We start from the raw sequence: 27,218 nt of genomic DNA, 5'->3' as shown, positions 1-27,218 counted from the left end.
GACCGTGTGCTGAACAGCATGCAGCAGAGGAGAAGGCTCTGGCGCCGATGGCAGCGAGATTGTGGGACGGGCAGAGAAGGTCCAGTTGGGAAAAGGGGAGCAGGGAGACACTAGGCCTGAGCAGCCAGCTGGAGCAAGTGACTGGAAATCTTTAAAAGCAAGGAGGGAAGCTCGGAGCTGGAATCTGCAGTGAATAGGGAGGGTGACATGATCCCGCTGTTTTTCACCCGATTTAGTGACATTGGTGCAAAAACTGAGGCAGAGCAGCCCACAGAGAGGAGGCTGAGCCAGGCCAATCATTTACCTGCTGGCCCAGGTGAGATCTTCCTTTTCCTCTTCCTCTGCTGGGTTCCCCTCTCAGCCCAGTTTTCAGAAGCATTCTGCAGCTCTGTCACTGTCAGTGTCTCTGTCCTGAGCGCTCTTGGCTTTTGAGTCAGCCAGCTGGAGATTAGAGCCGTGTCTTGAGGAACAGACTATTATTATTTATTTGTATAACAGTAGCACCTAGGAGTCCTGGTCAGGGACCAGAACTCAAGATATCGTCCCCCTCCTTAAGAACTCTCGTCAGAACAGAACTCTCTGAGACACCCACCTCACTGTTACAATCTCTGGGCTGGAGAGCTGATTTTGCATCTCTAGGCCCCAGATACCTTTGAAAATCTGGCCCCAAGTACCTTTTGAAACTGGGATTTATGCTCCTAAATTACTTAGGGTACATCTACACTGCAATAAAAAATCCACTGCACTGAATCTCAGAACTGGGATCAATCGACTCGGGCTTGTGGGACTAAAAATCGCAGTATAGACGTTCGGGCTTGGGCTGGAGCCCCAGCTCTGAAACACAGTGAGGGGGAGGGTCTCAAAGCCCGGGCTCCCCCCTCCCCCAAGCCCAAATGTCTACACTGCAATTTTTAGCCCCTGCAGGCTGAGTCCCACAAGCCCGAGTTAGCTGACCTGGGTCAGCCGCGGCCATGCCACATGGTTTTTGTTGCAGTGTAGGTATCCCCTTAGATGCTTTTGAAAATATTCCCCCCAGTGATTTTAGTTACACAAGTTGTTTTGGCTCCTACTCCTCCCCCTGCCAATTTTTGTACTTTTACAGTCACATTTTCCTTGTTTTCCCCTCCCTGGCACTGTGAGAGAGACCAATGCAAACAACAGGGGAACTTGACTCACAGCTTATGCAGGGTTGCAAACCAGTGAAACTGACAAGATGCCAAGTGCCATCAATGGCACAAAGACCCTGAAAAGACAGAAAGATGTTGGTGCCCTTTGCCAAGCAGTTTTTCAGGCCCTTGTAGATTAGCTTCCTGTTTGGAGCACAAATCGGTGACTTGGAGTCAGGTGTTTTCTTAGTGCCGTTTGTTTATTGACAAGATGTTCACCATTCTGTTTCCCTGAGCAGCAATGTTCACAGACTGCACACAGGAGAACCCCTCTTGCAGGGCCCAGGGTAAGGACATGCCCAGCTCCAAACAGATCCTCCCACTTAAAGATTGTCTGTGCCCCTTGGGTCACTGTGTGGGTGGCTCTTATTTTTCAGCTGCACCAGTAATACTGGTTGGACAAAGGCTCCCAGCTGCTAGAGGAGAAGTGACAGGATCACAGATCTCTGTGTTCTGAAGAGAGGAAGAGTGGCTGGGTACATGTGTTTCCTTTTCCAGCAAAGCTGCTCAGAGCCTCAGCTGGTATAAAAGCCACTGGAGCCGTTGGGGTAGGAAGAGGTTCAGAGCGATGCCTTCAGGCAGCATTTACCAAAAGTGCGAAGAGTCCGACCAAGAGACGCTCAAGGAACAGGAGACAGAAATGACATTTGGGAGAGCAGGTAACCCCAGACTGCATTAGTGGGAGAGTGCGCAATCATTTCCTGATAATCGGCACGCCCTGATCCTGCAGACTCCACACCCCAGTGAAGCCAAGAGGAGGGCGGTGTCAGCGAGGTTTGCAGGATTGGGCCCTACTTCTGGAGCTGTACAGTGCTCAGCAGCGAAGTCAGACTCGAAGGCAGGTCTGTACGCTGGAAGGTGGCGTTTCATACACCACAGCTGGAGGTGCTGGGCAGAGCCCGGCTGAGAGAATTCCAGGCTTGTCTCAGCAGCATTTCGTCAGATGTTTATGTCTGGTGCTTGCATACTATGGCAATGAGTGGGTTAAAAGGAGGGGGAGCAAGAGAAAGAGAGTGAATGGAGGAGGAGGGGTGCTGTGTGAGGATAGATAGATGGATGGATGGATAGATAGATGTGGATGAACTGGTGTGTATGGAGATTGTGAGCTAGATATGGTTGGATGTGTGTGTATGGGGATGGACAGATGGATGGAGGGGGGTGCATGGGGATGGATGAATGGATGGATGGAGGAGTATGGGGATGGATGGATGGATGGATGGATGGATGGACAGATGGAGGAGTATGGGGATGGATGGATGGGGTTGTATAGGGATGGCTAGTGTTTATGGGATTGAATGGATAAATAGATTTTGCACCCATACTGCACTCAGGACTAGTGTCCACGATGCGCGAGTTGCTGGGTAGTGGAGCCCATCATACACAATTGCAGGTTATACCATCAGGAGCCTTGGCCCTGATCCCTGTCCCAGGCCCAGTGGTGGAAGCGTTACGAGAGGCATTTCAGATCCAGAGTCCTGCTGATCAGGCGAGATGTCCCTGCGTTGCGCCATAGGAACATGCCTCGTGCAATTCTGCGATTACAGCAGATTTGTGCTTCTTTTCTTCCTCTTTTTTTTCATTCCTGGAAAGTGAAGGGGGATATGTGTGTGTGTGGGGGGGGGGGGGGCATTGATGTGAGGTGTGGGGGTTGGAGACACAGCTGCTTCCTTCCCCTCCCCAGCCCCCCTGCTGACAGCAGCACAGTGGGCTGGGGCAGTGGGGGAAGGGGGGGTTGGCTGGTGAGTAAGGGTACTGTGTATGAAGCAACGCTCTGAATCAAGGGCTGGTTCCTGCCTGGAGGAGGCTACAGTGGATGGGACAGAGCAGCACAGAGCTGGGGGCAGCCTTTCTGCATGGCAGGCTTCATGGCGCATGAGTTTGCAGCAAGATGGAATCCTGGAGGACAGTGTATGGGGGAGCATAGGGCGCCGGAGGGGAGGCCAGGGCTGGCCACAGGGAGGTGGTACAAGCGACCATCAGGAGGGGAGCACGGATCAAACAGGGGGTGAGGGGGAGATGTAGGCGGGGTTGCAGCCGTGGAGCTGTATCCTGATGGTGGAAGGCAGTCAAAGAAGAAAGGGGTGGTGGGGGGAATCATCACAGCATCTCACATGGATCTCATGGCCTGGCTTCCCCAAAGGATCCTTGGGAAAACAGAGGGGACTCCCAGGAAATGGGGTTCTCTAACTGCTGGGGCTTTAGGCTCAATGGAAATCCAGGTGGGCAAATGATAGATAAGGTGGATATAAGGAGCAATGGTCTCAAGTTGCAGTGGGGGAGATCTAAGTTGGATATTAGGAAACACTATTTCACTAGGAGGGTGGTGAAGCACTGGAATGGGTTACCTAGGGAGTTGGTGGAATCTCCTTCCTTAGAGGGTTTTAAGGCCCGGCTTGACAAAGCCCTGGCTGGGATGATTTAGTTGGGGCTGGTCCTGCTTTGAACAGGGGGTTGGACTAGATGACCCCCTAGGGTCTCTTCCGACCCTAATCTTCTGATTCTATAGGGATAGATAGAGGGGGTGTTTGGGGATAGATAGATACGTAGATCTGCACAGAGATTCCTGGCACCAGCGGCACATCCATCACTATTTGTTTATGAATTACAATAATAGTGAATTCTGAATTCCCCTAGTGCCTTCCCCGCGAGGCTCAGAGCACACCTCCCCCCGCAGCACCGGTTCGCCAGAGGGCAGGGACTGGTGCTCTAATTCCTGCTGTCTTTGCTTCTGCCTTCCAGGGAATTCCTTGCTGCAGTGTGGTAGGGGCGTGAATGGGGAGGAAAAGTCCATATTAACCCTTTACGCTGTGCACGCCGTGTCATTTGTGTTATGGGCCGTCCTCCTCGCCATGGTGATTGGAAAGTGTAAGTATCCCGGAGTGCGTTTAGGACTATCACACAGGAATGGACCCAGTGGAAAAGACCAGGGGTGAAATCCTGACTCCATTAAGTCAATGGCCAAACTCTCATTGGCTTCAGCAAGGCCAGGATTTCAGGCCATGAGTCCCTCCCAGCCAGGTCCCCTTATCTCTATCAATGGCCAGTGTCAAGACACTGCAGGAGAAGGGATATAGTCCCCCGCAATGTATTTCATTGTGCCATAGTGCTGCTAATTGTAAGACAAGACTCATTAAGTAAGGCTGCCTGCCCTCCAATTCACAGCTGTGGGGCCCCTTCCCAAGGCCCGCACTGTGAGCAGGGATACTGTGGTGTTTGATTCTTGAATGTATGCACAGGTACAAGTGAGTGCAATATGTGTTGGGACACCCTCTATCAGCTGTTCCACACAGGATAACAGCCTAACTACTCCTGCCAGCTAACAGAGTAGCTCCTGTAGCTCAAGAGGTCTTTGCTGTAGATAGCAGGGATTCACGTCCTGCTGAGGAGCCTTGTTAGGTGTCATTACACATAGCAGCCTCAGCGTTGCCAACTCTAGGTGATGTTTGAATTAAAGCTCCAACTCCAGGAGTCTTGTGATTAGGTGAGACTCTGAGCTTTCATTTAAAAATACTGAGACGGATTCTAGTTGCAGAGAAAAGCTTGGGAAAGCGACGTAATGGCTAAGAAACCAGAAGGCAAAGAAAAGAAAACTAAAGTCTATCATTTTTCACAAATCTTATGATTTTTAAGCCAATCTTGTGATTGGTTTTTAACCTCTGGAGTTGGCCAGACTGCGCCAGGGCAGAGGTCATTCCGGGTGGAATCCTTGAAGCCAATGAGGCACCTAAGTCTCCTAGTGCAATCCACAAAATTCTCACTGAGCGCTGTAGGCGCCTAAACTCACTTGACACCTCTAGGCATGCGCACTGCTGCCTCCCTCAAGGAATCTAGATGCCTATCTTCCACCTAAGCCCCTATACAAATCCTTTCTGCTAGGGAGGAGAGATTTGAACCTGGGTCATCTACATCCCAGGCAAGTGTTCTAACCATTGGGCTATAAGGTGGGCAGCAGCACCTCCTCCCCTGCATTTTGTGTAGAACGAGGCAGGCACCTAACTCATTCCCACAAGACACTACCCAGGTGCCTAAGCCAGGAGAGGAGTTCCCGTTTGTGGATCACTAGCGGAGCTAGATACTTCCCATTCCTGCAGCCTGGACTAGCGTGCCTAGCTCTGAGAAAAGGGTGGGGCTTGGCTCATCAGTGTCTCCCATTGGTTACTTACTCAGCTCCCCGCCTAGTGTGCTGGGTTTTGCGAATTGCACTCAGGTGCATTGCTCTCCCCATTCATTGTATATGAGCCTGGGCATGTAACTCGGCTTTGTGGGTGTTCCTGGGATTTTCTAGGCACCGTGATGCTCAGCATTGCAACGCTGAAATCCCTTTGGGGATCCCACCCTCAGAGATTATCTTCACAGGGGGAAGTTGGAAAGTAGAAATGCAGCATCTCTCTCTATGCTGTGAATCCAAATTGAAAACTCAGTCCCCTCCCCGCCACAAACCATATAAACAACAGCTGGTGTCTGTCCTTCTGTCTAGACTCGGAGATGTCCAAGGAGCTGGAGCAGTTGCGGACTGATCAATCTGTGCTGAGAGGCAACGGTAACAATTCAGTTTACTTATGAGTGTCCGTGTATTTGTATTACCGATGTTGCCCCTTTGGTGGAAGCCAAAATCTGAGGTGCTGTCGGGTTTGTTCCTGTTAGAGGGAGCAATCGCTGCTCCCAGGCAGGTCTGTTCTCACTGTGGTCTTGGTAGTTACAATATCTTGTTCCCTTGAACACAGCAGGAACAAACAGCCGCAGGCTGTTCCCTTTCTTGGAAATCCCCTGTCTGCCCCTTCAGCGGGCTCTGTGCCCAAGAAACTCCATCTCTGCTTCCTGCCAGGGTCCCGCTCACAGCTCTTTCAGCCTCCCTCACACACAGGCTGCTCTGAGCACCTGGGACTGCAACCAGGGCCCCTCTCAGCCCACACGGCTCTTTCCTGCTATGCATCCTGGTGCCTTGGGTGGTCACTTCCATTGTCTGCAGCTGTTTCACTACATAAATGAGCTTGATTGCTCCTCCTGTTGTGTCTAAAAGTGGATATTTGGCACTCATTGGCTCTAACAAGGGCTGTGATTGTCTGTGGATCCCAGGCTCACCTGTTAGGTGTATTATGGCAGCAGCCAGGAGCCCCAGTTATGAACCAGGACTCCATTGTGTGAAGTGCTGTACAAACACAGAACACAAAGCCAATTCCTGCCCCAAAGAGCTTCCAGCCAAAGTGTAAGACATGGGACGATAGGTGGAGACAGACAGACAGGCAGAGGGACACAGGGAAATGGGTTTCAGATCAAACCCCTCTTCTTTTCTGTTGTGCTCCTATTAACTAACTAATGGTTTGATCTGAAACCCATTGAACCAATAGAAAGGCTTCCATTGTCTTCAGTGGTGTTTGGATCAGGCTCTATCTAACTAGCTAGGTTCCTGTCTGCATTAGGGAAGTTTGCACTGTCGTTTCTCATAGATGTTACGGCCAGAAGGGACTGTTACGGGCATCTAGTCTGACCTCCTGCATAGCAGAGGCCAGAGAATCCCACCCAGCGATTCCTATATCCATCCCATATCTGGTAGTCGAGCTGGAGTGGAACTTTTAGGAAGAGACAGATAATCTTTTAATGATTCTAGGTGATGGAGAACCTGCCCCTTCTCTACAGACCTTGTCCTGATAGGTAAATGCTGATGCAAACCACTAATGTAGACACATGTTGGGATGGTGCAAAGTAAGACTCACACCAGTGGGTCTAACCCTGGTAACCTGTGCAAGCCTTGTGCCATGTGTCTGCAGGGGTGCCAGGTTTGTATAATTTCTGGTGGTGCCCAGAACAGGTCCAAGTCCCCCCCTCCCACACACACACACACACACCTGCCTAAGGCTCTGGGAGGGCGTTTGGGTGTGGGAGCGGGTTTGGGGTGCAGATTCTGGGAGGAAGTTTGGGTGTGGGAGGGATGCGGGCTCTAGGATGGAGTTTGGGTGCTGGGTGAAGGGCAGGGGGTTGGGGTGCAGGAGGGGGTGTGGGCTCTTGGAGGGAGTTTGGGTGCAGGAGGGAGTTTGGGGTGCAGGCTCTGGGAGAGAGTTTGGGTGCGGGAGGGTGTGACATTCCCCTCTGGTGTTATCCGGACCGGTGATCTGCTAGGTCACTCCAATCCTTGACTCTGGGAGCCAGCCTTACCCTGCTCTGCTGTGAGAACCCCCACTCCTGGGCTGTTCATGCACAGCCTCTGGCATGTAAGCTGCTCCCAGCTACTTGCAAGCGAATGACACTAACCAATATCTCCGGTCCCAGACACAACCCTAGAAACCTCTGTCTTGCAGTGTCCAGTTATGCCCACTGGATGCTGCAAGCTTATATGAGTTTGTCAATTTAACAAAGAAATTGTTATGTACCAGGCTTGTTCTCCCAAGGGGAGTCTCTGTCATGCTTCAAACCAAACACACTGCTTCAGGTAGAATAAACAAACAGATTCATTAACTATAAAGATAGATTCTAAGTGATTTTAAGTCAAAGCATAACAAGTCAGATTTGGTCCAATGAAATAAAAGCAAAACACATTCTAAGCTGATCTTAACACTTTCAATGCCCTTACAAACTTAGATGCTTCTCACCACAGGCTGGTTGGTTGCTCTTCAGCCAGGCTCTCCCCTTTGATCAGTGCTTCAGTCACTTGGTGGTGGTGTCTGTAGATGGAGGTGGACGAGAGAGAGAGCATGGAAAATGTCTCTCCCTTTTATCATGTCCTTTCTTCCTTCTTGGCTTTGCCGCCCCCCTTCAGAGTCAGGTGAGCATTACCGCATCGCAGTGCCAAACTGACCAAAGGAAGGGGGGTGACTCCCTCGAGAGTCTAACAGATTCTTTTGATGCTGCCTAGGCCAGCGTCTTTTGTTCCTATGAGGCTGGGCTGGGTTTGTCCCATACCTGCCCTGATGAGGTGTGAACTGCCCCTCTGCTATGGAGAGCTTTTTCTGGGCTTGCTTTAAGCCATGAGGATACATTTTCAGCCTCATAACTACATACATGAAATTATAACCTATAACATCACTGTAACAACCATGCTCAGTGCATCATGAGCCTTCTGAAGACACCTGACATGACAAACTTTGTACTGGATACCACACAATCATTTTACAAGGATGAACATAGGGGTCCTGGGTGTTTCTCCCAAGGTACAGAGCATCACAGAGAGGTGCGGGCTCTGGGAGAGAGTTTGGGTGCTGGGTGCGGGCTCTGGGCTGGGATAGAGGGTTGGGATGCAGGACGGGGTGCGGGAGGGGGTTTGGGGTGCTGGGTGCGGGCTCCGGGCTGGGATAGGGGGTTGGAGTGCAGAAGGAGGTGTGGGAGGGGGCTTGGGGTGCTGGGTGCAGGACGGGGTTTGGGTGCTGAGTTCGGTCTCTGGGGGGGGTTGGGTGCTGGGTGCGGGCTCTGGGTTGAATTGCAGGGTTGGGGTGTGGGAGGGGATGTGGGGCATGGGGCTGGGCCAGGGATGTGGAGTTTGGGGTGCAGCAGGCAGGCTGCCCAGGGCTGGGGTAGGGGCCAGAGAGGAAGACTCCCCCCAGCCCCCTCCCTGCCAGCAGCAGCAAGCTCCGGGGGAGGGGGAATCTCCCTACCCTGCCCCCCCCCCCCGGCACGACACTCACCCAAGGCTGCTGCTCAGGAGGTCTAGCCAGGATAAGCACCGCCCCCCCTTGGAGTTGACTCGGAGTCACCTGCCGGGGGTAGGGTGGCGATGCGCCTCCTCCCCTCCTCCTGCCGCAGGCGCAGCAGCCGCCTCAGCCTGCCCCCAGCGCTGCTCCCTTGTAGCCGGACACAGCAGCAGCTGGCAAGGGAGCTCAACGTGGAGCTGCAGGGGGCAGCCATCTGCTGCCCAGGGCAGGCAGGGATGCTCGGGGGAGGTGCGCGGGGGCGGCCGGCGGGGCCAGGTGATGCTCCGGGGGAGGCGCATGGGGGCAGCAGGTGGGGCCAGGGCAGAGACTGGACCCAGAACATTGGTGGAGCCGGGCCCCCCGGGCCCTAAATTTGCTGGAGCCCGGGCACCACAGGCCCATACAACTCACCACCCCTGTGTGTCTGCACTAGGGATTTGCACCAGTCCACGGCGACACTAGTACAAATTTCCCTAGTCTGGATGGGCCCTAACTAAACTCACTAACAAGCTCTCCCCAGGCAGGGCTGGCAGCTGGAGGTGGGGTCTGAGGGAATGAGCACGAGACAGGGAGCTCCGAGTTCTAATCTTGCTTCACTACCTGGCCTGGGGCAAGTCGCTCTCCATCTCGGAGCCTGAGTCATGGACTATCATGGCCGGGGACGAAAGCAAATCCACCAGCGCCGCCTCTTCCCAGGAAAGAAAGCAGCCCCGGGAGACCCCAGTACCTGACAGACCCACTCTGCTAGGGAACACGGCCTTGCCCCACGAGATGAGGTGAGGGGCAGTTCACAGCTCACCGGCCTCTGTCTCTTCCAGGCTCCAAGACAGGGAAGCAACTGAAGATGCTTCATTTCAACCAGTCCACCATGCACAGCACCGGTACGTACTGGAGCCCTCACAGACCCACAGCTCAGCGTCATCTCTACGAGCCCCCTGCACCCCAGTCATGTTACTCCTCCTCCTCCCAACAACAGCCCCCATTCCCTGGCCACCTCCTTGTTCCCACTGAGCCCTGGGTCCCCATGACGCACCCTCCCAGGAATGTGATCAGCCCTGTTTATCTCTCAGAGGTGGAGCTGGCCACGGATCTGAAGAGGCTGCAGTCAGACCAGGCCGCACTGAAAATGGAAGGTGAGTACCCATGGAGGGGAGGGAGCAGGGCTCAGGCAGAGGAGGGGGTGGAGAACGGCAGAAAGAAGAGGGGGGGGTGGAGAATCCCAGCGCCAGGTTCCATGGCGATTTGGGATCCATCCCCCCCTATTCCCCAGGCCAGCCTGAGCAAGCAGCATTTGGGACCAAGCCACTGAGGCTGGAAACCGGGGCCATGCCCTACTCTGGGTGACCCACCGGAGGGGCAGGGACACAACCAGTGCCCACAGAGCCTCTGCACCCAGGGCTCCTCCTGCACCAGATTCACCGTGTGTGACTCTAACTGGGGCGAACTGGGGAAGCCAGTTCACCTTCAGTTCCAGGGATTCTCACCCCAAGTGCGTTCCCAGTCACTGCAGGAGCCTCTGGCCTTTAGGGACTCGCACGGGCTGGGCTGCTACAGAGGGGGGATCTGGCTGTTTCTTGCTCCCTAGATTCACTTGGGACAAATAGGAGAGGGGATATGTGCTTTTGAAGCAGGGGAGGGTCGGGGGAGGGAGATGTTGATGGTGACTCATTAGGGGCCGAGGGGAGGCAGGTGGATTAAAGGGCTGGGCAGAAGAAGGCCCAGGTGTAATAAACTGGGGAACCAGAGGTAGGGAATTGGGGGGGGGGGCAGGGCAGTGTGCCTGGGTGCAAAGGGAGGGCAGGGCTCCTGCTGAGGTTCGGGGGAGGGGACCTGGTTTTAGAGGAATGATTTTGACCCTTGTGAAAGGTTCAGGTTCAGCTGGCGATTCCGGCCAGGTCTCCAGTCCCTAATGATGTATCAGACCGACCGAGTAACAAGCTCAGTGCCTCCTGCTGCTGGGATAGGGGCCCCATTTCAGTGTCACAGCCAGGCCCCAAATCCCGCTGTTTACGATCTGTACACAGATATGCCAGGCCTAGCTGCACACACCCGCTGCTCTGGCTGGCTTCTGGCTGCTTCTGAAGTACAGAACACGGTGAGCGTCACTCGAGGCTCACAGACTGTTTAAAGGGATACAGCCCTATTCCTACATGTGACCGTGTGCTGTATTTGCAGTGTCGGAGGATCTGGCCAAAGCGAAAAGTGACAGAGATGACATCAGGGCTGAGGCCTACAAGATTCTGGATGCTGTCCAGAAAGGGAACGGTGAGATACGCGCCGGCCTCGACCTGCTTAGATTGCCAGCCCTTCACGGCAGGGACCGGCTTTCTGTTCTGTGTTTGTACCATGCCTGGCACAACGGGGCCTGTCTATGACTGGGGCGTCTAAGCACTGCCAGAATGCAAGTAATAAATAACGTACAGCACCCAGCAAATGGGGGCCTGGGCCATGGCACCTCGTGCACTTAGGATTCCTGCTCCTTTTCCCCACAAGCAGTAATAATGGATTAATATAGTTCAGGGGGCTCGCTGGGATTTCCCCTGAATAAACTGCTAGGTTGTCAAGGAGTCAGTTTTGTCTAATAGTTAGAGCAGGGGACTGGAATGTGGACACCTGGATTCTAGTCCCATCTCTGGGAGGTATATGAAGTCTAGTGGTTAGAGCAGAGGGCTGGCTTCTATTCTCAGCTCCTATGAGGCCAATGTTGTCTAGTGCAGTGGTTTTCAACCTGTGGTACGCGGACCCCTGGGGGTCCGCAGACTATGTTGAAGATTTCCAAAGGGGTCTGCACTGCCATTAGAAATGTTTTAAGGGGCCGTAAACGAAAAAAGGTTGAAAACCACTGGGCTAGTGGTTAGAGCAGGTGAGGCCGGAAATCAGGACTCCTGAGTTCTCTTCCCAGCTTGGGAATGATCTTGAGCACCTCTCTATGCCTCAGTTTCCCCCTCTGCAAATTGAGGGTGACGCCTCCCCACCTTGGCTAAGTGCGTTGAGGTCACTGGCTAAAGGGCACTAGGCAGATGCTATTATTGTCCTTTGCAGTCCAGCGCCGAGAGTGACCTCTGCTGTTTTGCATTGCAGACTCTGCCTGCAGCATTTGTCCAGCCGGCTGGCTGCTGAATGCAGGGAACTGCTACTACTTCTCCACAGAGCAAAAACACTGGTCCTATGCCAAGCAGGCCTGCAAAGACCAAGGTGCCATGCTGATTATTATTGATAACCCACAAAAGCAGGTAAGTCAGGCTCACTGAGTCCAGCCACACAGCCCAGAAAGGGCGTGGAGATGGTCTCCCAGCAAATGGGAGGCTCTTGGGATGAGAGAGATGCTGGGGACAGGATAGGAGCTGACGTTTTTCTACTCAGTGCCTAGGAAACACATTATGCACTGGTGTAAAGATGTGCACAAGAAGGGCAACAAAAATGATCAAGGGGCTGGAACAGCTTCCAGATGAGGAGAGATTAAAAAGACTGGGACTGTTCAGCTTGGAAAAGAGACAGCTAAGAGAGGATAGGATAGAGGCTATAAAATCATGACTGGTGTGGAGACAGTGTTATTTACCCTTCACATAACACAAGACCCAGGGGTCACCCGATGAAATTAACAGGCAGCAGGTTTAAATCAAGCCTAAGGAGGTATTTCTTCACATAGCACACAGTCAGTCTGCAGAACTCATTGCAAGGGGATGTTGTGCAGGCCAAAAGTATAACTGGGGTCAAAAAAGAACTAGATAAGTTCACGGAGAATAGTTCCATCAATGGCTATTATCCAAGATGGTCAGGGACCCAGCCCCATGCTCTGGGTGTCCCTAAACCTCCGACTGCCAGAAGCTGGGAGTGGATAACAGGGGATGGATTACGTAACCATTTGCAGTGCACAAGAAATTGTATTGGTCCTACAAAACCCAGGGACTATGCTACATATACTTGAGCACCATCTATTGGCACAGGATCGAGGAGCAAACCACTTACCAGAATACAGACTTGGGGCACTCCCCCAACTCCCAAGAGTTAATGCACAATTCATCCCAAGCGCTAGTCAGGCTGCTGGGGACCCTCAGGCAAGTCAGCCTGACAGCTCCAGGGAAGCTCCGTGGGAAGGGAAACTTTGCGGGAGTTGGAGCGAGACCCTTGATTGTAAGGAGTGATGGGGAAAGGGTTTGGAGACACAACATCTGGTGGAGGACTGGGATCCATGAGATCACAGTCACTTGGGAGACCCCTGATGTTTCCTGACTAGCCTCCATGTCCACAAAGTGCTTCCACATCCATCCAGAGCCACATCTCCCTCAGCAGGGCCTTTGGGAGGGGAGCCAGCCTGGTCTAGTGGTGCAGGAACAAGCCAGGGAGCCAGGATAGCTGGGTCCTACTCGCTGCTCTGCCACTGACCTTCTGTGTGACCTGGGGCAAATCACCGTGACTTAGTTTCCCCTCCCACCCTTGGTTTTGTCTGTTTGGATTGTAAGCTCTTTGGGGCAGGGAGTGTCTTTCACTAGGTGTCTATGTAGCACAATGGGGCCTCGATCTCAGTCGCTGCCTAGGTGTTACTATAATTCTAATAATAACCCAGTGGGCCACATCTCGGCAAAAGGAGAACAACAGAGAGCCAGAGAGGAGTACGGGCTGTGGGAAGTGGGGTTGGGGTGGTGCCTTAGATTTGGGCAATATTTTATTACAATCAATTATTTTCTTTTTTCAGGAGTTTTTGACAAAGAACGCTAACGGCAAGCAGTACTGGATCGGCCTGCACGACGTTAGCAATGAAGGGACATTTATATGGGTTGACGACAGTTCCGTGTCATACAGGTCAGCCCAATCCCGCTCATTGGTACATTGGGGGGGGAGGGAGTTGGCTCCGGTGCAACTGGCCAATCAGTACATTTCAAACACATCGAGTCATTGGCTGAGTGGGTGGAGCTGCCCTTTCTTGATTCATCTTCCATCTGTTCTGCTCTTTAAACTGTCCAGGGTTTCCCCACAGGGAACCAGAGCTAGTGGGGTGGAGAATAAAGTGGTGGATGATGCTCAGCTTTAAATTGTCACCTTCAGCCGAGCAGTAGCAGTTTTCAGGGTCTTACGGGGAAGTTTCCCCTTTGAGAAGAAATTGGTGGAATCTGGCTCCTTCTCAGTGTAACTTGTTTATTTACACTAGTCCTGGGACAGAGGTGTCACCAACAGCACCCAGGTCAGTCCCCTCTAGCAGAAATCTCAGCCCAAATACCCCAGTGTTCCCAGGAAGTGACTCTACCCCAAGAATTAACTCGACATAGAGAGTCAGGCTGGAAGCGAGAACTGACCAAAGAGAATGTGCATCACATCACTAACCACATAGGGTGTCCTCCAAGCCTGATCAGTGCTCACCCACTCAGGAAAAGCACTTGTAAGACTGTGGGTAACTCTCACTGTAACAGTACGGCCCTGATCCACCACTGTATCACCCCAGGGTTACACCAGTGTAAATTCCATTGAAGTTAATAGCTAGACCAGTTTAAAACTGGCGTAACAGAGGTCAGTCAGGCCCTATATCATTACACTTGCTCTGCACCAGTCAGCCTCAAACCACCTTTCAGAGGTTGAGGCAGGATCACCCTCTCTGAGGGCTTAAGTGGGATTTCAGGGAGTGCATTTCACCAGGGCTTCCCTCGAATGCCTGGCTGAGTTTGCTACTTTCTTTGATCCCCAGCAACTGGAATCAAGGGGAGCCCAACAATTTTGGCAGTGGCGAGGACTGCGTGATGATGTTCAAAGACGGGAAGTGGAACGACGCTACGTGTGTGATGAATGAGGTTGGCTGGATCTGTGAAAAGAAGTGGACTTGTTAAACTGTGGCCAGGAGGAACACAACACAGCCAGCTCATCTTAACCACAGAGCCACCCCACTGCCCTCTGGCCCCTTCCATGCAAGGTCTGCCAGCTCTTTACAAACTTCAATGCATTAAACCTCACAGACCTCACCCCTTCCACTCTTGGGAGCAAGGTATTATCACCCCAACTTTACAGATGGGGAAACTGAAGCACAAAGACTTACCCAGGTCACAGCAGCGAATCAGTGGAAGAGACTAAATTAGTACCCAGGCATCCTGACTCCCAGTCCCCTGCTCTTATTACACCACAGTATTTCACATGGCTGGAAACAGGAGTCCTGACCACTCCTACTCTAACCACTAAACCATCCTCCCCTCCAAGAGCCAGGGATAGAACCCAGGCATCCTGACTTCCAACCCTCCTGAGTCCTGACTCTAATCCCTAGACCCCATTCAACTCCCAGAGCTGGGAATAGATCCTAAGTGTCCTGAATTCCAGCCCCTGCTCTAACTACTAGACAAAATAGACTCTTTCGCAACGTGGCAATTTATGCTGCTGCTCTTCCCGCCCTCCCCCCCCCCCCCCCCCCAGCCTGACAGACAGAACTGATTGGCTCCTGGACCGGTCTCCAAAGTAGGTACCAGCGCTGTCCGGGTGTGGCGGGGGGGGGGGAGAGGGGGGCTGGAGGTGGTGGTAAACCTGTCTGTCTCCCGCCCTGATTTCCCCAGCCCCTCACTCCAGGGACCAACCTCCCTCACTCTGCTGTGCCCTGATTTCCCCTCCCCAGCCCCTCACTCCTCACTCACACCCACAAGACAGCTTACTTTAGTCTGGCCAGCACATTGTGAAGGGATTATTCAAGTTGAATGGCCCATCAAAGAACACCTAACTCACACTGGACCATAGAAAAGGCTTATCCCTAGCTGATGGGCTTTCCTGTGGACTTTCTAGCTAGAATATGGGTAATGGCCTCTGTTATGACTCATTGAAGCATGTGTGGGCATGTGACTAGGTCATGTGATACTAAACTCCATCTTGTGCTTGTACTGTTCCACAAACTGTGCTGAGGGCTTTGCTTAGAACAATGTGTTTCCCTCCACATGGCAGAAGCTATAACAGGCCCAAGAAACAGCTCCATTTTGACTCATTCCTGCTGTAATCTCTGGACTATGGGAGTATTCTAACCAAAGGACTGAGGACTTTCCAAATCATTTGGAAGCAACCAGAGATTTAACAAGCCAGCAGTTTAGTTCATCCCTGCTTCAAGCCTGAACCAAGAACTTTGCAATTATTATATGTATTTGATTCCTTTAACCAATTTTAACTCACCTCTTTCTTTCTATAAATAAACCTTTAGATATTAGATACTAAAGGATTGACACCCTGTGTGATTATTGGGTAAGATCTGAGTTATATTTTGACCCGGGTATGTGGCTGGTCCTTTGGGATCAGAAGAACCCTTTGTTTGATTAAATTGGTTTTAAATAATCACTCATCATTAAGTCTAGTGTCTGAGTGTTGAATCCAGGACTGGAATATCTAAGGAGGCTGCAGTTCTGACTTCTTGTTAGCCAGTGTGGTGAGACAGAAGTTTACTTTTGTTGCTGATTCGGTATATCTTATGGAAGAATAACCACCAGTTTTGGGGTGTATCTGCCCTATTTCTCAGCAGTTTGGTCTGAATTTGATATTCAGTTTTGACCCCCCGAGGCATAGAGCCTAAACTTAACTAACAAGACACTTCCCAGTCTAACAAAGCTTAGCTCACCCAAAAGTCTTTCTCCCAGCACTTAACAGCTGGGACCCTCCTTTCATAAGCACACACCGGCTCAGACAGCGAGAGAAGCGTCTCTCACCTCCTGCTTGAAAGGAACCTGTTTATCACTGTCACGGCATCATACACCACATTGGTGCCTCCTGCTGGTCGGGGGGAGACAGGCCCGCCCACTACTCTGGGTCCCGGGACCCTGCAAACAGCAGCTTCCTGCTGCCTCTTCCTTCCAGCTCACTGTCTCTATTCCCTGGGCCACTTCCCCAAAGCCTCAGTTCCTTCTGATCCTGCCTCTGGTTCTGGCTCCAGCTCCTTTGCCCTCTTCCCAGGGCCTCAAGCCTGTAAGTCCTGGCAGCCCACCAGGAGCTCTCCCTAGCTGCCCCGGTCCCTGTTAGCACCTGCCCTTCCTCCGGTGCTGGTCTCTCTGTAGCCCTCTAGGAAGCCAGTCTTCTCCCTGGGGCTCCCTGCAGCAGACTCACTCATGCTGGGCCGCTGCTTCAGCTGGTGCCCTAATTGGCTGTTTCCCCTGCAGCCCCTCCTTTGGCTGCCTGCCCCTCAGCCTCCCTAGGCGGGTTTTAACCCTCTCAGGGTCAGTGCGGGGCAGGCGCTCCGTCACAATCACCTTCTGGTGACCAGCCCCCAATTCAGACCACATATTTTTCAGCATCTATTCTTAACTTCTTAACTATTATCCGTACATACATTTCACAGTGATTGTGATGACCAGTGAGCTACTGGCTTTCAGTAGAGACCTTTCATGTCACCTTTGGTGAATTATTATTCTTATTTGTGACCCAGGGGATCCATGTTACCCCTGTGCACCCACGTTGTCCCCTCTGCCAGTTGGCACCAAGAGGTCCCTGGGGTCACATGGATAGGATTGGGGGGAAGGGCAAATGTGTGGGCGGGGGATGGGTTCAGGGGTGATCTCCAGCACAATGTGCCCATGAGGAGAGGAATCTGAGTCCCTGGGCTGAGATCAATTCAGCTGCCCAGGGAGGGGTGCTGACCCATTTTGTTTCTGTCTCCTGTGGGGAGGGGCCGGGGAAGGGAGACTGGGTGTCGCCATGCCTCTAATGCAGGGAATGCTGGATGCCACCAGCAAAGGGGTCTCAAGGCTTTGACGTTTTGGTCAAACCCATTAGGGCCCTGTGGTAAATGCTACGGGTTGGGGAGCAGCCTCTGCTGCTCACAGCCGCACTTTGAGGGCACTCTGGGCACAGAGAGGAGAGTGGTGGGGAAGTAGCAGCAGGAGCCTAGCTGGGGCGAGAGTTGTCCCTAGAAAACGTCATCAGGGGAGTTCAGTTCATAGAATCATAGGACTGGAAGGGACCTTGAGAGGTCTAGCCCAGTCCCCTGTGCTCATGACAGGACTAAGTATTATCTAGACACCGGTTCTCAAACTTTAGCAACCCAAGGACCCCCATTTTGATTTAAAATTTTTCAGGGACTCCCAAACCCTCCTGGTCAGCTCCAGGCCCTGCCCCCACTCCACCCCTTCCCGCCCCCCTCTCACTCCATCCCCCCTCCCTCCGTCACTCACTCTGGCCTATACTCACTCACTTTCAACAGGCTGGGGTGGGGGTTGCGGTGCAGGAGGGAGAGCGGGCTCTGGGAGGGAGTGGGTGCAGAGTGCGGGCTCTGGTGGGGGAGTTTGGGTGCGGGCTCAGAGACAGAGTTTGGGTGCGGGAGGAGGTGCGGGCTCTGGGTGGGAGTTTGGTTGTGGGGTGCGGGCTCAGGGATGGGACGGGGGGGCTTGGAGTGCGGGAGGGGATGCGGGGTGTAAGTTCTGGGAGGGAATTTGGGTGCGGGAGGGGGTGCGGACTCTGGGCGGGAGTTTGGGTGTGAGAGGGGGTGAGGAGTGCGGGGTCTGGGAGGAAGTTAGGGTGCGGGGTGCGGGCTCTGGGCTGGGGCAGGTGTTGTGGTGTGGGAGGAGGTTTGGGGTGCGGGCTCTGGGCTGGGGCAGGTGTTGTGGTGTGGGAGGAGGTTTGGGTTGCGGGCTCTGGGCTGGAGCAGGTGTTGTGGTGTGGGAGGAGGTTTGGGTTGCGGGCTCTGGGCTGGGGCAGGTGTTGTGGTGTGGGAGGAGGTTTGGGGTGCGGGCTCCAGCCGGGCGGCGCTTACCTTGCGCAGTTCCCGAAAGCCACCAGCACTGCAGCATTGACTTTGTTTGGCTCAAAGCAAGGGAGAGAAGCAGTGGGGTGAAGATATGGAGTTAGCTGCAATACTTTACCTCTGCAGATGTGCAGAGAGCAGGGCAGGGCATCACAGCGAAACGGGCCCAGAAATAACCCGAAACAGGCTACGGGGCTGAGCAGAGCTTTTCCTATAATGGCTCCTCCTGGCTGCTGGGGGATGCTGTGGTGCTGGGCACCAGACTGTCTCTCCTGTGCACTCAATACTCCCCCAGAGATGGAGGAAACAGCCTAACCATAGGGGTGAGAGAGGCGGGGAAGGGAGCACAGTGGGGCTGGCTGTTTGGGGGGCTGAGAAGTAGGGGAGAGTAGTGGGGGAAAGGGATAAGAGCTAGTGGCATAGGCGCAGAGGGGAGAGGGTGAGGAGGAGGGAGATGTTAGGGGCAGGGGCAGAAGGGGTCAGGCTGGGGTGGGGGAGGGGGCAGCAGAGTCAGAACAGATGCCCTTCTCCAAGCTGGCACAGAGCCCAGGATTCCCAAGTTAGCTGCTTTAAGGGTTTGCGTCGTGTGTACTCAGGCATTTTCAATCCACACTAATTCACTAAACCCCCTACGTAGACAAGCCCTGAGTCTCAGCATTCCTCTGCTGTCAGGCAAATAGCTGTGAACCCACTGGCAAAGCGTGTGTCTCATCCCTCTCTAGAGGCTGGTGCAGAGAGAGGATAATAGTCCACCACTGCTACCAGTTCCTCCGTTAGCTCAAGTGGCAGAGGTCCACGCTGTATATTGAAATGCGTCAACTCTGCTGTTGTCCCATGAGGAGGGTTATTTTGGCTCCACTTGATGATATTTTGTTTTTTTTCAGGTTGCAAAGTCATGTACTCAAAAGTGTGGAAATGCCAGTATTGGGGCCAGGGTCCTGTGAGTAATAGTGAGTGATCATGGCATTAAAGACCGTATCATAATGCATGAGCACAAGGGCCAAATTAAGGTTGCAGGGGTAACCTTAATTAACCATTGCCTGTTTAGTGCTCGAATTTGCAACTGATTCTTTTGATGTCGCTTTTTGAATGTAGTTTGCTATAAATATCCCCCATTCATTGGGTCATCTGCCAACTTTGTCAGTGACTTTATGTTTTCTTCCAAGTCACTGATAAAAATGTTAAATAATGTGGGGCCAAAACCAGATCCCTGTGGTGTACTGCTGGAAACACCTGTTTGATGATAAGTCACAATATTTAGTCTCAAAAGATAACTATCAGTTCGCCAGCTTTAGTCCATTTAATGTGTCTCATCGTGTTAATTTTATATCTAGTTTGAATGTCATGCGGTACTAAGTCAAATGCCTTCCAGAAGTCTAAGTCTATTACATCAACACTACTGCTGTTATCAAGCAAACTTATAGTCTCAACAAAAAAGATATCAAGTTAATTTGACAGGATCTGTTTTCCATAAACCCATGTTGATTGGCATTAATTATATTGCTGTTCTTTAATTCCAGTATCAGCTGATCTGTTATCTTGCCTCGGATCAATCTCAGACTGACAAGTCTATAATTACCTGGGTCGTCCTGTTTACTCCTTTTAAATATTGGCACAGCATTAGCTTTCTTTGACTCTTCTGGAACTTTCTCCATGTTCCATGACTTATTGAAAATGAACATTAAAGCAAGGTCTTCAGCAGGCTTTTTTAATACTCTTGTTTGCAAGTTATCCAGACCTGCTGATTTAAACATGAGTCCCTACTGTTTAACATCCTCCTGAGATACTAGTAGAATGGAAAGAGTGTTATCATATGATATGAATACATCATTTGTGTTTTTTCCCAAATACAGAACAGAAATATTTATTGAACACTTCTACCTTTTCTCTATTATTATTGATAATTCTACCATTTTCACCTAGTAATATACCAATACCATTGTTAGGATTATTTTTGTTCCTAATAGACTTTTAAAAAACTCCTTATTGTCCTTAACACTTCTGGACATAAATTTCTCCTTGTGTCCCTTTGCTTCCCTTATCAATTTTCTACAATTCCTAGCTTCTAATTTATATTCATTACGATCAACTTCCCCATTTATTCCATTTATTTTATATATACACCTCTACCCCGATATAACGCGACCCGATATAATACGAATTTGGATATAACGTGGTAAAGCAGCGTTCCAGGGGGGCGGGGCTGCGCACTTCGGTGGATCAAAGGAAGTTTGATATAACGCGGTTTCACCTATAACACAGTAAGATTTTTTTGGCTCCTGAGGACAGCGTTATATCGGGGTAGAGGTGTATATATATATATATATATATATATATATATATATATAGTTGCCTTTACTTCCCCTCTAAACCAGGTCTTCTTTTTTTTTAACCAATATGGCCTTCTGTCATTATTGTTGCTTTGGGGGCATCTAGTAAAGTGTCCTTAAAAAATTCCTAATTCATTATTTGAACTCTGACAGGGCTGGAGACACCAAATTGAAGCCAGAGATCCCCCGGGGCTGCCTTTTGGGTCTGCCCCCAAAGACACTTTGAATTGACAGATCACTACAACTCTCAGGTTTCAGAGTCGTAGCCGTGTTAGTCTGTATCAGCAAAAAGAACGAGGAGTACTTGTGGCACCTTAGAGTAGATTGCAACTCATTTGTGCATATGTTTGTTTGCTTTAGCCTGTAAATAACTCTTATTTCTTTTTCCTAGTTAATAAACTTTCAGACAGTTTATTACAGGACGGGCTAGAGGCGTTGTCTTCGGTAGAAGATCGAGGGTACTAACTGATCTGGGATAAATGACTGGTGCCTTGGGACTGGAAGCAACCTGAACATGGTGTGATTTTTGGTGTAAGTGACCATTTATCCTTAAGGCCAGTTTGACTGAGATAGACTGGAGAGTCTAAGGGGACTGTGTGTGACTCCATGGTAAGGCTCGTATAGTGATCCAGGAGTTCACAGTTGTTACTGGCTTGGTGAAATCTAATTATAGAAGACACCACCAGCTTGGGGTGTCTGTCCTGTTTTTGACAGACTGCCTGGAGGTCAACACTCACAGTTGTGAGCCACTCCACACAGCGTGACAGGGGTAAATGGAGGTGACTGTCCATTCTCCAGCTCTCCCTGGCTCCGTGTGTGTGTGTGTGTGTGTGTGTGCGTGTGCGCATAAGAGGCCATAAGGTCCTCTTAGTCCCACCCTGTGCTATGGGTCAATATAAGAGATGGGCCAAGGTACCAAATTCAGATCTGGGCTCCATCTCTAACAGCCCAAATTGCCAGGGTCCTGGGCTGTGGTTCACCTCATAGTGAAGATGGAGTCAACTGGGACCCAGATCCCAGTTTGGGTTTGAAATCTCTGATAGATGTGGGGCTTTGGGGCCCAGGTCTGCAGTGAGAAGGGTGAGGAGGTTGGGGATAAAGATAAAGGAGAGATGTGGCGAGTGACCCTAGAATGTGCTCAGGGCAGGGGAGACCTTGTTCCATTGAACCTGCTACTCCAGAGCCACTTTTGCCTTTGAAGTAACTGGAATATCCTGTCTCAAAGCTTTTCTGCCAAGTGTCAAATCCCGGCCCAAGTGGGGTGTTCAGGCCCCAAGGTCAGTGGCTCTGTAATGGAATCAGAACAGACTAATTGTAGAGGAGAGGAGACGGACTGGCTCCTAACAGGGCTCAGGGGCGAACAGATCCATAGCATGGCTTGGGGAGAGAGAGCAGCTGAAATGCAGCAATGCCTGCAGGCAGAAGCAATTGGAGGGGTGGGTGCTGCCATGGTGATGCCATGGGGGGCCTGATGTTGGGGATTGTCCCAATGTCCACTGCTGTTTCTCCTGTTGCTAGGGGACAGACTGGGGTGGCAGAGCAACATCCTAGTGGGGATTAGCATTCTGCTCTCAGAAGGAAATCTCTTCCCACAGGTCTCCTAGTGCACACGCATCCTGCTTCCACACGCTGCCAGAGAGGGCAAAGAAAGAGATGGAAGCCTGGCAGCCAAGCCCGGCAGCCCCACAGGACCCTTGCAGGGAGCGTGTTCTGCTCTCACCCAACGCAGAGAAAGAGGGGGTGTATTTGTCCTGCTTGTCTCTCTTGCCTCATTCAGGCTGCGAGCTCTTTGGGCAAGGCCTTGTGAGATTTGTGTGGTGTAAGCGCAGAGCACATTCAAGGCACTGTTCACATCATTTATAATAACCCCACCCTTGGCCTGTATCTTTGGCTCCAGCACCAGGATAAAATACCAGACTCTTTGCTCTCCCTGTCACATCCATCCCTCCCCAGGCCTGGAGAGCAGAGGAAGCACTGCATGGCCTTCACCATGCTGTGAACACTCACGGCTTTGCATTTAGACAATTTCTACAATCAATGCTCATACTTCAGGGCTTCAATTTGTCACCTGCAGGGGTCAGGGAGGAATACTTTCCCCCTGATGCACAATTGGCCAGGTGCATTTTGGTTTTCTTTCGCCTTCTGCTGAAGCATTAGGGATTGGCCACAGCTGGAGGAAGGACACAGGACGATATGGACCAGGGCCCTGAGGTGTTACAGTAAGTGCTTTGTTCCTAGATGCCCAGTTGGTGATTCTTGCTCCCAGGCTCAGGGTCACACTGATTGCCAGGTTTGGGGTCAGGAAGGAATTTTGCCCCAGGTCAGACTGGCAGGGACCTTGAGGGGGAAAGAAGTTGGGATTCGGCTTCCTCTCCAGCATGGAGCAGGGATCCCTGCTAGGATCATCTGGACCTGTCTCACCCAAACAATTCTCTGCCACTGCAGGGGCCTGAGGCCTTGGTGGCATCTCAGTACCCTCCTGCTCTGTCTGTGGCCACAACCCATCAGTCCCTGAGGGGCTGGGAAGTGAAGAAGAGAGCTGGCTGTGATTTGGTCCAGTGAAATCTGTTTGGCAAGGCCCTGATGGGAGTCGTGTCTTTAACTCTGGTTATTATGAAGTGGGGTTCAGAGAGGCCATGGGATTTACCCCAGGTCACCCAGCCAGTCAACGGCAGAGCCCAGGAGTCCTGACACTGAGACCCATAGAGCTAGAGCGTTATCAAGAGCAGGGGAGAATGTTTGGGCTCCAGAGAGCGGAGGGAGACAGCAGGGCAGTGTTGAGGAGAGCAGACGGGGAGAGGAGCAGCTCCAGGCAGGGGGAGAGAGCACAGTGATGGCTCCAGCTGCTCCAGTTCCGGAGCGAGGGGGGCGGGGGGCGGGAGCAGCATTGTGATAAAGAAAAGCTCGGGGGAGAGGGAAGGTGATGAGGGGGTGAGTGGGGATACAGCCCTGCTGTGAAATGCCCCTGCAGCCCCTAAGCAGGGAGGGACGGACACCGGGGAATGGTGGCCAAGCCCCATGGGGAAGGAACTGTGAGTCGTTCATCTGTCCTTGCTCCTCTCTGGAGGGCTCTTCCTGGCGGCGCCTGCGGGATGGAGTAACGTGTCCATGTGAGTGAGAGACAGGCTTGTACCCCAAATGCTCACAGGGTGCAAAGCAGCCAATCAGAACTGGTGTGGGAAGCAGGCATAGCTACCACCCCACCCACCCAGAAGCTGACATCCTTCTTATGGGAGGGGGACTGGAACAGAAAGACCCCAGCAGCTCAGGGCTGCTCTGCTCCCGCCTCCCCTCCTGTAGCAATGGGACGACTTCTCTGCTAGACACCCCCTCCTTCCCTGCAACACCTGGCCTGGGAAGGGGGAGGGGGAACCTGCTGCAGCCCGCTCCCCCCCCCCCCCCCCCCGCCCAGCTGGGGAATCGGGGGTGAAGAACCGCAGGATCTGTAGGAAGAGCAGAGGTGGGGCTTGGGAGGGGGCAGAACTGATGGGGGCAGAGGACTAGCAGCTGTGCTATTGCATTCATTGCTGGGCTGCCCACATTTTTCAGACCACTGTGAGAACTGTGGCCCAGATCTAGGAGCCAAAATACCTTTGAGGAGCTGGGCCTGTGTTAGGACATGCATTTTCATTTGAACATTCATGCTCTTCCACCAGCGTCCTCTACTAGACGGGACATGTAGGTACTTATAGACTGTGATCAAGTCGCCCCTGAACTGTCTCTTTGTTAAGCTAAATAGATTGAGCACTTAGAGTCCATCACTCTAAGGCATATTCTTGTGGTTCTTCTCTCATCCTCCAATTTATTAACACCGTTCTTGAATTGTGGGGACCAGAGCTGGACACAGGATTCCAGCAGGGGTCACACCAGTGCCAAATAACTAGGATGACCAGCCAGCAAATGTGAAAAATCAGGATGGGGTGGGGGGTAATAGGAGCCTATATAAGAAAAAGACCCAAAAATCGGGACTGTCCCTATAAAATCGGGACATCTTGTCACCCTACAAATAACCTCTCTGCTCCTACTCGAGATTCCCCTGTTTATGCATCTCAGGATTGCATTAGCCCTTTTGGCCACAGCACCACACTGGGGGCTCATGTTCAGCTGATTATCCACCACAACCCCCACATCTTTTTCAGAGGCTTCCCAGGACAGACTCCACCATCCTGTAAGTATGGCCGACATTCTTCGTTCCTAGATGTACATTTACACTGAGGATTCTCAGCCTGTCTGAAATCAGCTGTTTATAAGTTACATGTAGCAGGATGAATTTCACAATAGCCGTATGCCAATTTCCTTTGCACAAGGGGTACTAACAGTGACCTGTACAGATGAAAAAGGAGTTGTAACTTGTTGCTTTGTGATGCATAAAGAAAGACTGAAGGATTTGTTTTTCCTGCTGGCTTTTCTTACTTTAGGAATCTCAGCCTTGCCATCTCTTTGTGGGATCGAGGTCTCCTGGGAGGACCAAGAGAAATAGGTTAGAAGCTCTTTCATCTGTTATTCCAAGAGGTGGGGTGTAAAGAATCTTAAACAAATCGTTTCTCCCAACTGTGTACATGGCTTTTGAATTAAGTAGGGGTTAGCCAGAGAATTTTGACAGGCTAAGTAAAAATCCATTTTCCTCTGAAGGAATCAAGCTTCACATCACTTCCAAGGTACCGGCCATAATCCCAAGATGTCCACAGAGACTTTTAGGAAAGACAAGGTTTGAATTTCTAATGGTGAAAAAGCAGATTTCTTTTAAAAAGACTTCTAAGCTTTTTACATAAAAAAAGCAGCAAAATTAGGCATAGAAACCAATTGGTAAAATGATGTTGGAGATCTGACAATGGATGGATTTGTATTTTTGAAGCACCTTTCATTCTGAAGAATCTTAAAGGCACTTTACAGTGCACACTGTACAGCCAGAAATGCAGCCACCGCTGGGGGAGAATACAGCAGCTGCTCTACACCCATGAATGTTTTAATGAAGCATATGATGTCCTGTGGGACTAGGAAAGGGTGCATTGTGATTTTAGGGGCAAAATGTCAGGGATCTGGCATAGACAGTGGAGTGCACCATTCCATCATCTCCTAAGAAAAGTGTCACGCGATCTAACGTGCTTTGCCTTGGAATTTTTCCTTATAATCATAGAATCATAGGACTGGAAGGGACCTCGAGAGGCCACCTAGTCCAGTCCCCTGCACTCATGGCAGAACTAAGTATTATCTAGACCATTCTGACAAGAGTTTGTCTAACCTGCTCTTAAAAACCTTCAGTGATGGAGATTCCACAACCTCCCTAGGCAATTTATTCCAGTGCTTAACTACCCTGATGGTTAGGAAGTCTTTACTAATGTCCAACTGTCAGGACTGTTATCCCCATTGTACAGCTGGGGAACTGAGACACAAGGAGGCTAAGCAACTTGCCCAAGGTCACACAGGAATTCTGGGGCAGAGCAGAGACTTGAAGTGAGGTCCCGTGAGGCCCGGGTGCATACCCTAACCACTGGATCAGGCTTCCTCTCTTTTGCCAGGGAGCATGGCCCCAATCCAGCCAACGTTTATGCATGTGCTTAGCTTTACTGCTGTGACTAATCCCAAAGGGACAAAGTTAAGCACATGCATGAGCGTTTCCAGGCTGGGAGCATATGATACCGAGTCCCTGTGTTAACATTGCAGCAAGATGTATATAGAACTTGCTCTGGAGGCAGAAATAGCTTCTGTATTGAACTGTGTTTGCTCCTGCAGCGCTTATAAGCCGCACCGTTCTCCACTGGAAGTTCTAGCTCCACAGGCTAGCAGAGGCGTAGCGAGCGCCCTCCATACCCTCCGACCGGAGGGGGCCCCGCAAGGAAGGGGGCCCCTAAAAGTGGCAAAATAAATACCGCATTCCAGTTTCTGCATTGTAAGGGGCCCCGCCCGGACATATGTTCGGAGGGGGCCACCGTTCGGAGGGGGCCACATTCTTTGTTGCTACGGCCCTGCAGGCTAGTTTCATCTGTGGAGCTATCTAATTGCTTAGCTTGGCCGTGGAAGGTGCCCAGGAGACAGGCCGGCAGTTCCCTGAGCGGGGCATGCCTTGGAGGGGTTCTATGTGCAGGACTCAGGATTCGAAGTCTTTGTCGTGTTGTCGTCCCCCACACACAGTAGAGGGTCCCTGGATCCCCTCCAGTCAAGAGGTGCTGGACAGGATCTGTTCTCTTGCTGCACGGGGCCAGATCCTTAGTTCAGCTGCGCTCGTATCCAGCCTGGCAGAAAGGAAGGGGGATCAGAGCCATGGCCCATCTAGCCTGCCACCCCACCACGATCGCTGACTGGGGGCTCTGCTAGGAGCACATCACTAGCTGGCCTGAGAGCAGCCTCTGAGCCACTTCCTCGAGGGGTCCTTCCACCAGCCAGTGGGTCCTGGCTCAGGGCACAGCTGTCCCGT

General features: G+C 51.7%; 1 protein-coding gene and 1 pseudogene across 1 annotated transcript; one reads left to right on the top strand and one right to left on the bottom strand.

The window, feature by feature from the left end:
* The window catches only part of LOC135891988 (adhesion G protein-coupled receptor E2-like), a 1,091,233-nt pseudogene that overhangs the window by 52,774 nt on the left and 1,011,241 nt on the right, over positions 1-27,218 (bottom strand).
* LOC135891552 (C-type lectin domain family 4 member G-like) lies at positions 1,735-14,747 on the top strand. The gene is made up of 9 exons (XM_065419118.1): positions 1,735-1,825; positions 3,906-4,031; positions 5,644-5,706; positions 9,607-9,669; positions 9,859-9,921; positions 10,964-11,053; positions 11,870-12,021; positions 13,485-13,591; positions 14,469-14,747. Exons 1-9 carry the CDS (start codon positions 1,735-1,737, stop codon positions 14,605-14,607), a joined length of 894 nt encoding a protein of 297 aa, XP_065275190.1. The 3' UTR covers positions 14,608-14,747.

This window comes from Emys orbicularis, chromosome 19 (genome assembly GCF_028017835.1).
Source record: "Emys orbicularis isolate rEmyOrb1 chromosome 19, rEmyOrb1.hap1, whole genome shotgun sequence".
Lineage (NCBI taxonomy): Eukaryota > Metazoa > Chordata > Testudines > Emydidae > Emys > Emys orbicularis.
This window is presented reverse-complemented; position numbering and strand designations above follow the sequence as displayed.

What these genes read in the sequence shown, in the direction of transcription:
- LOC135891552 (XM_065419118.1), top strand. Translation starts at nt 1,735, where the DNA reads ATGCCTTCAGGCAGCATTTACCAAAAGTGCGAAGAGTCCGACCAAGAG. An exon ending in AATGACATTTGGGAGAGCAG is followed by an intron (nt 1,826 to 3,905) that starts GTAACCCCAGAC and finishes TCTGCCTTCCAG; the next exon opens with GGAATTCCTTGCTGCAGTGT. An exon ending in CGCCATGGTGATTGGAAAGT is followed by an intron (nt 4,032 to 5,643) that starts GTAAGTATCCCG and finishes CCTTCTGTCTAG; the next exon opens with ACTCGGAGATGTCCAAGGAG.